Source organism: Ciconia boyciana, chromosome 23 (assembly GCF_034638445.1).
Source record: "Ciconia boyciana chromosome 23, ASM3463844v1, whole genome shotgun sequence".
Lineage (NCBI taxonomy): Eukaryota > Metazoa > Chordata > Aves > Ciconiiformes > Ciconiidae > Ciconia > Ciconia boyciana.
In genome coordinates this window covers 5,012,026-5,023,741 of record NC_132956.1, presented here as the reverse complement: position 1 = coordinate 5,023,741, position 11,716 = coordinate 5,012,026, and the positions used below count along the sequence as shown (strand labels likewise).

Below are 11,716 nucleotides of genomic sequence, written 5' to 3'. Positions count from 1 at the left end.
GTCACCTCGTGTGTGGCGCTGGGGGGACGGCGAGACCCTGAGACCCCCCATCCCCTGCCCGTGGCCCCGCGGTGCTCTGTAACCTCCCAGCTCCAGCCCCCGACTGCGCTGGTGGGTGTTATTGGATGCTTAGAAAACAAATTGGGGAGGGAAATAAATGATTGAAGGGAGAAGAAAGGCAAATTGTTCACGGGCACACAAGGAGCCTCATCCCAGACTGGGCATTTTGTCCCACAGAAGATTTAATCCCAGTCCCTGCAAAGTCAAAGGAAGGTTATAGCACACGGGTAGGTGACCGGAGTCAGCCACTGCTTTCTGGGCCCACCAGAAAGAAAAATGGACAAACCCCGATGAACCAAGTGAGGAGGAGGGACACCACAGCCGGTGCAAGCCCAGGAGTGCTCTCCAGAGCCTCTCTGGCACTACAGACTCGCCGTTTTCCCTTCGTGCCCTCCGACAGGTCTGAGGTTGATACCCTGGCAGTTGACAGACACTGAGTCACAGCCCCTCACAGGCTTCAGAGCCCCCGGCTGCGTGTGGAAACACCCCACAGCGAGGCCTCGCCTGGCCGCCGCCCCTCTCTTCACACCCGCCATCCCGTCTCCCCCCCCCCTCTCGCCTCCAATGGGAGAGCCCCGCCGCGCCGCTTCGGCCCGGGGCCTGGAGCGTTCCATTCGCAAAGGAAGGGGGGGGGGGGGAGGGACACGACGACAGGACCCTGCGGCTGCGGCCGTTCCCGCTGCGGGGCGGCCCATCGGCGCCAGCGCGGAGGGGCGCTCGGCCCTCCGGGATCCGTCAGCGAGGCCACGCCCGGGAGGCGGTGGCTCTGTCCGGCGCCCCGCGGAGCGGCAGCGGCGGGCTGGTGCTAGCGAGGTGCGGCCGCCCTAAGGAAGGGGGCGGGACGCCCCCCGAGGCGACGGCAGCGGGCTCGGGCCCCCTCGCCCTCCGCGCCGTGGCTCGGCCCTGTTTGAAGGTGCGGCGGGCCGGGGCCGGCACGCGCCGCGGGGCCAACGGCGGCTCTGTGAGGGGAGAGGTGCCGCCGCGGGCCCCGCCGCCCCGCGGGAGCAGCGCCATGCCCAAGCCCCGGCCCCAGCCCCGGCCCGGCGACGAGCAGTCCCCGCGGGAGGACGCCGGGCACAGCGGCGAGGAGCTGCCGGTCGCCGGCCCGCCAGCCGGTACGGGGAAGGGGGATCGGAGCGGGGAAGCGGGGCGAGCTGCCGGGGCCATCGTACGTGGGGGCCTCGGGGCTTCTCCCCCCAGCCCTGCCGCCAATACTTACATGGGGTTAAATAGTAATATTTGGATATTTAATTTAGTGTTCCCACGGAGTGGAGTAGTGGTGCGACCGCCGCGCCCGGCCGTCACTAGGTGTCAGCCGCGCTCCGTGGGAGCCCCGCGCCCGCGTGGGACCGGCCAGCGGGGCTTCGGCCGGCTCCGGGCTCCGCTGGGGGCGTGCGGGGAGTGTTGATGAGGAATCACAGAATCGTATAGGTTGGAAAAGACCTTTAAGATCATCGAGTCCAACCGTAAACCTAACGCTACCAAGCCCACCACTACACCATGTCCCTAAGCACCTCATCCACACGGCTTTTAAATACCTCCAGGGATGGCGACTTCCCTGGGCAGCCTGTTCCAATGCTTCATAACCCTTTCAGTGAAGTAAAATTTCCTAATATCCAGTCTAAACCTCCCCTGGTGCAACTTGAGGCCATTTCCTCTCGTCCTGTCACTTGTTACCTGGGAGAAGAGACCGACCCCACCTCTCCACACCCTCCTGTCAGGCAGTTGTAGAGAGCGAGGAGGTCTCCCCTCAGCCTCCTTTTCTCCAGGCTGAACAACCCCAGGTCCCTCAGCCGCTCCCCATCAGCCTTGTGCTCTAGACCTTTCAAAGGAGGAAGATCCCTTCACACGTACGGAAAGTGAGGTATATTTTCTATACACAAATACGCACGTTTTCACTTTGTCACTCAAAAAGCTGTCCAGTAATTTTTTTTAAACCCTCTTCTCTCAGAAGACTCTGGTTAGCATTCCTTCTCTATTCACTTCTATTCTGCTTTTCAACAGCTAGCCCTCCACAAGCTCTCTCCATGAACGAGCAACAGCAAATAACTGATGACATTTCCAAACTGACCATTGTGCACGAAATTGCACTCAACAGTGACTTCAAACTGCAAGCAGCCAGCTTCTCCCCAAAAAGGTATGTATATATTCAGGCTTGGCTTCTGTCTGTCACATTACAGAAAACAGGAGAATGTGGAAAGGGGGTGGGTTTGGATCTGACTGTAGAAGTAACAAGAAAATAAGATAGCTCCTGAAATAAAAAAAAATACTGGAGCTTGTTTTATTTATTCATTGCCTCATGATTTACTAAGAAGTTCTTAAATATGATGACCGTCAGATATGACTCACTAACACTGAAAGATTTAGAGGCTTCAGGTGCGTAAGCTGTGACTTTGACATGAACAAAGCAGACTTTTCAGTGAAGATCTCCTCTGAGGTACCTACATTTCAGTTGAAGATCTGTTTAAGTTCTCTGACGTTCTCTCATTGCAAAAACAAGCACTAGCTAGAAAAACATTCTGTTGATCTTCTCCGAGGGCTTGGAGAGTTTCCTTGAAAAATACTATGCTCTTTTTACCCCTCAGTTAAGACAGGTTAAGTGCTGCATTTTATGAACAGGGTTGAAAGGAAGGAGTTCCACTTTAGAAGAATAGGAAACTTAGGTTGAGAGAGATTTCCATGAGCTAGGGAAAGGTGAGGTGTGTTGCTGCCAGATAGGAGTAAAGCCTAAGGAAAGAAAATGTCCAAAGACCTGAGCCGCAATGAAAGCCAAGAGGAATGGTCCCATCGACCTGAGAGGCTGTGGTTGTCTGATGTTAATAGAAAACCCCTCCCCTCCTCTCTTCTTAGCCTGGAAAACAGAGTGAAGGAGATATTGCACAAAGCCTTCTGGGACAGCCTGGAGGAACAGCTCTCTGCTAGTCCCCCAGACTACACTCGGGCAATCCAGCTGCTGCAGGAGATAAAAGAGGTGAGTTGTTCCTGAGCCAGAGAAGATGGTTACCTTAGAATAAGTCTTCTCTGAATCATCACCTCACCCCTTACATCCAATATTCCTATGTGAACATGCGTAAGAGGGAGGAGAAAATAGGCTCCCTTTGGTTTATAAGGAGACACAAATTACACAGCTGCACCTTCTAAAACCTGTCTGAGAAGGAAACTCATCTCTGGTGCCAGGTCTTTAAAACACCTCCTTTACCAAAAGGATGGAAAGCCTGTGTTTGAACTGTTGGCTATAGTAACAGCCATAGGCTGTTCCCGGTATAGTGTCTGCCAACCAAAAAGTGCAATTCTCTATACAAACACACCTCTTCGGGCATATCAGGAGCTGTATCGACTATTTAAGTGTACAATGAGTACACTTAAGAGTACGAGGAAGAACGTGGTTTAGCACTAAAAGACATACGTTCTTAGCAGGGCGTGAAGTTGTGTATAGTTTGCTTTTTCAGTCTGTGCTTTCGCATTAGGCTCCAGACAGATAACTCCCTTCTTTCATGCATGACAGTAAAGGAGGTTTTGCAAGATTTGAAACAGTAGCCAGACATCCTGAAGTGAGTCATTAGAGTCAAGCATTACCTTAAAGTGATTGTGTGCCCCAGAATTTGTGTACTGAGTAGTTAGCTTAGTCTCAATACAAGGACAACCTCGATTCCTGTTGAGCAGCTCTGGAGAACTGTTGAGTTCCTGGAACAAAAAGAGACTGCTGCTTCTTTGGGCAGGCCCTGCTCTCATTGCTGCTGCCACAGCACAACCAACTGCGAAGCCAGATTGATGAGGCCTTGGACATGGAGTTGATTCGACAGGAGGCTGAACATGGGGCTCTGGATATCCACGGTCTCACCGTGTACGTCCTCGGCACAATGGCAAGGCTGTGCGCGCCCATTCGAGATGAGGAAGTACGAGGGTTGCAAAGCCTCACGGACCCAGCTCAACTTCTCAGGTGCGTGATGCTGAGTCTGCCTTGGTCTACACAGACCGGCAAAACCTTCAACCATAAAACATTGGGTTAAGAGGAAACTGGCTTGGAATTACAGCCCAAGGACCGTTTTGTGCATTCTGGGATTTGACTTCCTTATTTTTTTCAATGTAGACATATTCCTGTTGCCCAGCTGCAATTTAGACAGTAGAAGAGTCTTTAGTGAAGTAAGTCTGGTTTATCTAGTAATTTTTAGGGACTACTGCAATTAGACTGAACAACCTTTTGTGACAAAATGGAATTAAATCAGAGGATCTGAATTCCCCTTTCTCAGCATTCTAAAGTGGCCTCAGTTACAGCATTTACTGCAGTATTAAACCTTCAATTCACTGTGTCTCATTCCAGGGAGATTTTCCGGGTGTTGGGCCTGATGAAAATGGATATGCTGAATTTTACCATTCAGAGCCTCCGCACCCACTTGCAAGACCACACTGTCCAGTATGAACGGAAGAAATTCCAGGAGCTCTTGGATAAGCTGCCTAGTAAGTCAGAGGGGAAGGGAGAGGAGAACTGCTACTTCTACAGGAGCTCTTAAAGCACTAAAAGGGAACTTTTAGTATTCCAAAGGTGACGCTTTCATCACATGCTCAGTAACAGATGAGAGAAATGCCTCTAAAAGCTGGAGGACTCCTGGGTCCCTTCCTCAAGGCTCTTCACTAACATACCTTGCAGAAAAGAAGTTACTTAGTGTGCTTCAGTTTCTGCATGCGTAAGACAGAGCTAATAGCTTTATCATGAGGAACTGTAAGTTCTCACGAGTTTAAAGTGTTTTGAGATCTTCAGAGGAATGAGCAAAATGTTGTTAGGAGGCATATTTAAAGAGGAAAGCCTGCATTTGATGTAGACATCTCTTTTGCTAGGCTGTAGAAGATTTCTCTCTGGCTGCCTCTCTCCTTCATCAGACTCCATTAAAGGCACTTCTTGGAGACTGAAATCCTCTCTGAAATATAATGTTCTCCGTATACCAGTCTCAGTGGCCTAACGCTGTGCCCTGAGCAACAGGACATTAATATTGTATGTTAGTGATGGGGTAAGCCATTCCCCACCGTTCCAGGAGCCAGCACGATGCCTTCACCTTCCAAATGCACATCCCCTTCAGCTGGCAGTATAGCATACCCGCTTCTTACTGACTTAGCCTGACCAGTCTGTTCTTGCACACATCCATGTTTGTTACCTCATTGCAGATAGCCTGGATCGGACGAGAGAGTGGCTGTGCAAAGCAGCAGCAGAAGTGTCTGTGTCCTCTTCACAGCTGCCACCTCACCCTGCAGCCAGTGGCTCACCGGCCGCACACTCGCCGGGGGCTGTCAGCAGTAGCACAACTGTGCCAAATCTCACGTCTGTGCTAAATCGAGGATACATGAATCTGCTCTGCTGGGAGCCTGGGCAAAAGGAATACCCTGAGGTAGGAGAAGTGCTTGGACACCTTTACAGTGTTTTCATAAAGACGGACAAAATGAACAAGTGTACCAGTTCTGCATCTTCTATAGAAAGAACTGGCCAGACTCTCTGTCCCCTCTGCACCATGAGTCATTGCACATGGTTTTTCCCTATGTGAAACAAATGGGATTTTTCACAAAATGAAACCTCCCTGCTGCCAGGCAGCTGCCTTCCACTCAGCTTCATGGGGATGTTACAGCCCTGCGCCATGGCTTGAGATCTGCTGAATTATCACAGCTGCTGGTTCTACACCCACAGGCTGATTTGGTTTCTGTTCACAGACACTGTTTATGGATCAGGCCCGACTGCAGGAAGTACAAGCGCAGGTGAATCAGCTTACCATCATAGCTGCAGTCCTGCTAGTGACCAGTGGCATGTGTGGAAGCACCTTATGTGGCTCACCTGGGTTTGTAGCTAGGCTGAAACGGGTAACAAAGGTCCTCTTGGAAGGGCTGTCTTGTACCAGGTGGGTTACTTTAAGTTTTCTTTTCCAGGAGAAGAGTGAGTATGCAGGCACTGGTTGGTTGTGGGATGAGCAGCGGGAATCTCCCCCGGGAGTGGAAGAGGATCTGAGATCCAAATAGCAGCCAGCTCTACTGCAAGGAGTGGGGGAAGCCAGCCAGCATTTTTAGCTGGGAGTTAACTCTCTAGAGCAATAGTCCCTTCTTGATTAGAGGGGCAAATTAGTAGTGCTGATCACTATTTAATGAGTCAGCCACAGGGCAGCCTACTGCTTGCCAAAGAGCTGGGAAGGGAAGCTTAGTTCACAGAACTCTAGCTGAATGTTGGTTGCCCTGTGCTAGCTGGCTGTGATGACACTCCACGGGCACGTGGAGAGACTTCCTCCCTTGCTCTGTGCCTGCAAGGCCCCTTCCCCAACCAATGTGAGTCGTGGCTGGAGTGCATGAACCTTTGCATGATTTAGGTATGAAGAAGCTTTAGAAGACATCAGCAACCAAGTGCTCCAGGAAGTCAGCAGGACTCTCTCACATCTGGGTTATGCTGCTTTTACCACTGACAAATGCGCTTCCCTGAAAGGCCAGATAAAAAGCATCGCGGACAAGGGCAACGCAGTCCAGCATGTCGTCGGTGAGTCTCTGAGCTTATGTCTAACTCGACCTTGAAGCCACTTTGCACTCGTAGGCCACAACTTAGGTTTAGGCTAATGACCCTGGACCATGCAGGATAGGTCTAGGATTGGTCCTAGCAAAGCAGAGTCTGCATTGAGCAGAACTACTGCTTGAGGGTGGGAGCCGAGTTCACTGTCTGGCCCCTCCACATAGTCTGCACAGCAAAGGAGGGTCAGGGAAGCTAGGTTTAGAAACTCCCTTGATTTTCCTATTCCACCCTGAAACGCTCCCAAACAGTAGTTGCTTTGAAAAATCTCCTAAATCCTCCCATACTTGCTAAAAGCTAAACAGGCCCAAGTGCAAGGTCTGTTCCTAGGTAGTGTTGCAATCTTCAGGCTAGGATGTACAGTGAGAGCTTAATCACTGGCTGTAGTAAAGCACCATGCTAAGATCTTTTAATGAGGGATATATGTATGTTATGATTATTCACAGTAACTCTGACAGGCCATATATAAAATGCTGTAACATAAGTCATTGCTCAATCCATGACACAGTGAAGGGACATTATGATGTTAAAATATCATGCAGATGGAACGCTCTGAAGGGATGCAATGTAATACTAGGAACAATAGCTCTCAGAATCACTAAACCTATCACAATGATGTCAGTGCCTACTCTGAATACTCCCCTCGTTTTACTGAGGAGCCTTATTCAAAGAATCCTAGAGAGGCCATGGTCCCAAGCCCGTGTTACATATACCAGAAGTATGGGACCAAATTCTAATAGAGACTTAGCCCTCTTAATCGTAGTAATGCACAGAACTGAAGTATATTTAGAAAATGAATGGAGGAAGGATCCTGAGGGTTTTGACTGACTTCTCTGACTCTGGGGAGTGACAGGCCAGGAAATAAAAGTAGAATGCTGGATAATCAATGGATCCACCTATGAGAAGGCATCACAAATCGCTGTGTACAACATTACATCAAACCCAATAGCAAAAGATACGAAACTTTGCGCCTCTGAAAGATCGGACTGTTGGTACAATTTTACCTTAGTACAATCTGTCTTAGAGTACAGATGGTCTCGGGTGGCCAGGGACTGAACACAGGAAACCTAGATAATGTAGATGAAAAAGTGAGTGCTACAAGATGGATGTGGAGCACAAGGAAGGTCTTGGGAGGCATCATGACTGGGAGAAATAAATGCCCTAAGGGAGCCAGAGAGACAGCAAAAGAACTGGGGACACGATGATTAAATCCAGAGGGGATCTGAACTGAGTAAACATGTCGTGAGAGGGCCAGGGAACGAATAGAGGCACGGCTAGAGGGAAGAGAGGGCAGAATGACTGGTCTGGGCCACAGATACGGACTCAGGAAGTCTTCTGAGGGAACAAGAGGGGTGCAAGGTCAGCTACAAAGCTGAAAGTGTGCTAAAGGCAACCTTGAAGGCATTGATAGGCATCGTGACACCATTAGAGGGGTCCTGAATGGGCCTGAGCGACCAAAGAAGGCTCAGGCAAGCTGGTGATGGCCTGGCAGATACCACTGGCAAGCTGGTGCCAGCATGGGCAGACACCACCGGCAAGCAGGCACTGCCGTGGGCAGACACCACCGGCAAGCTGGTGCCGGCCTGGCAGACAGTGCTGGCCTTATGGACACTGCCAGCAAGCCGGCAATGGTGTGAGCAGACGCCACCAGGAAGCCAGTGATGGCATGGGCCAACACAGCCGGCAATCTGGCAATGGCCTTGTGGATGCCACCGGCAAGCCAGCGACAGCGTGGGCAGACGCCACCAGAAAGCCGGTGATGGCGTGGGCAGCCGCTGCTGGCAAGCTGGCGCTGGCCTGGCAGATGCCACCAGCAAGCCAGTGATGGCGTGGGCCAATGCCGCCAGCAAGTTGGTGCCGGCCTGGGACAGGTATTCCAAATTCAGTGGGTATTCCATTCCCGCTACGACCCTCAATCAAATGGGATGGTAGAAAGGGCTAATGGCTTACTGCAAAGGAGCCTTAAGCCACATGAGGCCCAGTGGGATACTCTGCTTTCCAAACTACTTGATCAATTGAGTAATCGACATAGGCCCCCTGGGAGCCCTGTGAGCTGAGCATTCTTTACAGAAACTAAACCTGATGCTCTGCCTCCTGATGAAAGAAAATATCTGATAGCATTACAGACAGGACAACCTGTCATGGTAAATTTATGACAAATTGGAACTGTACCTATGACTCTAAGTAAACCTCGTGGCCACTTGCCTGGGAAGCTACTGACAGCAGCAGTGCAAAACACAGAATTAGTGCATGATGGATTTTTTCCTTCTTTCTAATGGGGTAACCTGTCCAGAAAACCCCACTGAGACCAGTTTGTTTTACCCTTTTTTTCTTGTGGTCTCCTCCAAGATAAAAGAGCCCCCGGCTTGGCCGGGCGGCTGCAAATTGGTCCCATCCATAGTTATCCCTAGAGATAACTTGAAAAGTTATCCCTAGAGAGTGCACTCCTTGCTATTCAGCTAACCAGCAGCCCTATAATGCGGCTCCATCAAAATGTTTATTCAAATGGTTTGGATAAGAGCTGGTTGCTAACTCCGCATCAGATTGCGGTGCCACAGGCAGCTAGGAAAAGATTATTTCCACATGGAAGACTAGCTTTTATCAGCTACGAAAATAAGGTGAGGCTCTTCCTGCCCACTGCTTCATCTAGTTAAGTATCCTTCCCCGCCCGTGTGGACTCCACCACACTGTTTATTTGGGTTTATTCTTTCCATGTCAGAGCAGGCTATTTTGTTTTGATGTAATTCAGAAGGCTGAATTAATAGCCTAAACCAAACCTCAATAAACTACAGGCTGGGCAGTGTGTGATGGCAATGATTTACCGATGGTGTGGCATTAGAAGCTCCAGAACTAGACAGCTTCCCCCCCTCCACATCTAAAAATCAAACCCGTGTCTTGCCTGCACTCTTGGCCACTATCGACATTTTCCACGTTCTCACTTCAAGTGCAAGAACATCTGAAGCAGCCGGGTAGTGGAATCTCAGCTCTGTGCTCCTCCGAGAGGCTTCTTGAATGCTTTCAATTTCACAACGCTGCTGTGGCAGGCAAGATAAATCCCGGGCTCTGAAGTTCTATTTGCCATTATGCTTCTAAGACGCTTGACACTTCAATGCAGTACAAAACCTCTCACAGTGGGTGAAAAATCTTTACTGTTGACCTGCTCCACTTTAACATTAGGTTTGATGGATTTGACCAAGTCCTTCAGCCCAGTAGCCCAGCGATAGCCATCGTTAGCAGCAGCAACCCAGGACAAAGTGAAAACAAGTGAAGGCAAGTACACCTGATACTCGCGTACTCTTGTGCGTCACAGTTTCACCGTGGTTCCTGTGCTGGATGCTGTTTCATCTGCTTAGTATTTGGAAGAGGAATAAGTTAATCCAGTGGCCCCCTGGGTCGATCTAGAGTGTTACTTGTCCACAACATCCTGCCGCAATGCAGCTGTCCTCAGATCTGCTCTTGACTGCGTGACAAAGCCTTTGTCTCAAAAGTAGCTTTCTGTGCAAAGGTTGTGTCGATTTATTTTTTTGTTTTCATACTTTTGCTCCCTACAGCACAGCGGATTCATTCCTTCCTCAGCCTTTTCATTTCCCCTGATGGACAGAAATCTCAAAAAGATTTCCCAAAGGGCCTTGATCCCATTCAGGAAGAGCTGCTGGAAGTTGGGCGCAGGTTTGGAAGCGTGATCCACCACAACAGGCAGGTGTTTGGACCTTACTACTCAGAAATCCTCAAGAAAATGCTTCTCCCAGACGCAGAACCAGACTCGGATGTGGGGATGGATTCTTTCTGATCATCTTCACCATGTACCGGGCAGGGGTAGAACGCATTCTCCAACAGTTTCTCAAATCATGCCTCAGCTTGTAAAAATCAATCGGACAAATCCACTGGGGCCAGCATTACTACTGGGAAGTGACTCTTGGCATGTCAGTACCTGAATAAACCTCTCAACTACAAAAGATAGTGGCTTTTTTTCCCCAAAAAAACCTGCCGCTATTTGGTGGGGGAGGCAATGGGATGTGGAGCTCATAAAACTGCAGTGCAGCTTATGCTTTTTTTAATTCAAGGTGTTAATTCTGCCGTCGGCCTGTAACCTACTTTGCTGAAACATCAGTCACAGCCCAGGGACGCTGTTTGCATTTGATAAAGCCACCTGGTATTTAAAATCATTAAAACTGCTCAATGTATTTCAATGTTAGCTTGAAAACCTGACTTACTGAATTATTAGAAATGGAACATATGGTATAAATTTAGCAATCCCTGGTGTATTCAGTATTTTACATCAGCCAGATTTTACTTGACATGAAAATCTGAACTTTAACCTGTATTTAAATGTCTGGATTTCTTGCTCTAATTTTACATAATGAAAATGTCCTACTTCTTGGCAAGCCAAAAATCTTTGCTGGGTAAATACTCTATACAATGGCTGCCCAGACTGCTGCAGTTGTTACATGAACCACTTGCTGCAGAAAAGTGATTTTAGTGTTTAGCACGAGTCAATTAGGGTCCTGACCGTCCCCAATGAACAATCCTTGCAGATGTACGTTAGTGGGGGTAAAAATGAGCTTTTCTCACCATTGTGTGGAGAACATACACAAAGCAGTTGGAGACCCTTGTGCTATAGGTAGGTCTATCTTTAACAGACCATGTGGATGCGTTTTTATGCATAAATTTTTGTTTCAAAGTAATAATATTCAATATTTGGGGTCGTTATGACTAACTGCAAAAAGAACAGCTTCAACCAAAGCGACTTGGCAGCCAGGACTCCCCACCCTGCACGCCACAGGCCTCGGGACAGCACAAACCCCCTATTCCGCTGCCGAAGAACTACAGTGGGACCGCTCCCAGCTTCTCGGCCTCCTGTGCTCTGCTTCCACAACCGCAGCACACCATCGCCACGCGACGCTCCGACGTTCTCTCCTTCCTCGGATTTACAAAGCAGAGAAGTGCAGGTACAGTGCTAGACTGAGCTAATTAAACACCACACAGCTGCCTGCCCTCACCCCTTTTCTCTTACCTTCACAGGTCCGTTAGATGAGGATGAGAGCAGCATTGCTTGAACACAGACGACCAGGAGACTTCGGTATAACACTGAGGTCACAGCGACAACGGGGCAAATGTGTGTCT

General features: G+C 49.5%; 1 protein-coding gene across 6 annotated transcripts; it reads left to right on the top strand.

Moving 5' to 3' along the window:
- Positions 1-839: 839 nt before the first annotated feature.
- TCP11 (t-complex 11) lies at positions 840-11,716 on the top strand. 6 transcript variants are annotated; one of them, XM_072886266.1, is made up of 10 exons: positions 840-1,175; positions 1,830-1,924; positions 2,065-2,197; positions 2,911-3,031; positions 3,780-4,000; positions 4,382-4,518; positions 5,221-5,441; positions 5,758-5,942; positions 6,402-6,565; positions 10,144-11,716. In XM_072886266.1, the coding sequence occupies exons 3-10, from the start codon at positions 2,088-2,090 to the stop codon at positions 10,380-10,382; spliced, it is 1,398 nt and encodes a 465-aa protein (XP_072742367.1). In that variant the 5' UTR covers positions 840-1,175; positions 1,830-1,924; positions 2,065-2,087; the 3' UTR covers positions 10,383-11,716. The 6 variants fall into 6 exon arrangements, with proteins under 6 accessions (XP_072742367.1, XP_072742368.1, XP_072742369.1 ...); XM_072886267.1 differs by having other exon boundaries at positions 1,782-1,924; XM_072886268.1 differs by lacking the exon at positions 1,830-1,924 and adding an exon at positions 9,770-9,862 and having other exon boundaries at positions 10,144-10,279.

What these genes read in the sequence shown, in the direction of transcription:
- TCP11 (XM_072886264.1), top strand. Translation starts at nt 1,073, where the DNA reads ATGCCCAAGCCCCGGCCCCAGCCCCGGCCCGGCGACGAGCAGTCCCCG. An exon ending in GCTCTTGGATAAGCTGCCTA is followed by an intron (nt 4,519 to 5,220) that starts GTAAGTCAGAGG and finishes ACCTCATTGCAG; the next exon opens with ATAGCCTGGATCGGACGAGA. An exon ending in GAAGGGCTGTCTTGTACCAG is followed by an intron (nt 5,943 to 6,401) that starts GTGGGTTACTTT and finishes TGCATGATTTAG; the next exon opens with GTATGAAGAAGCTTTAGAAG.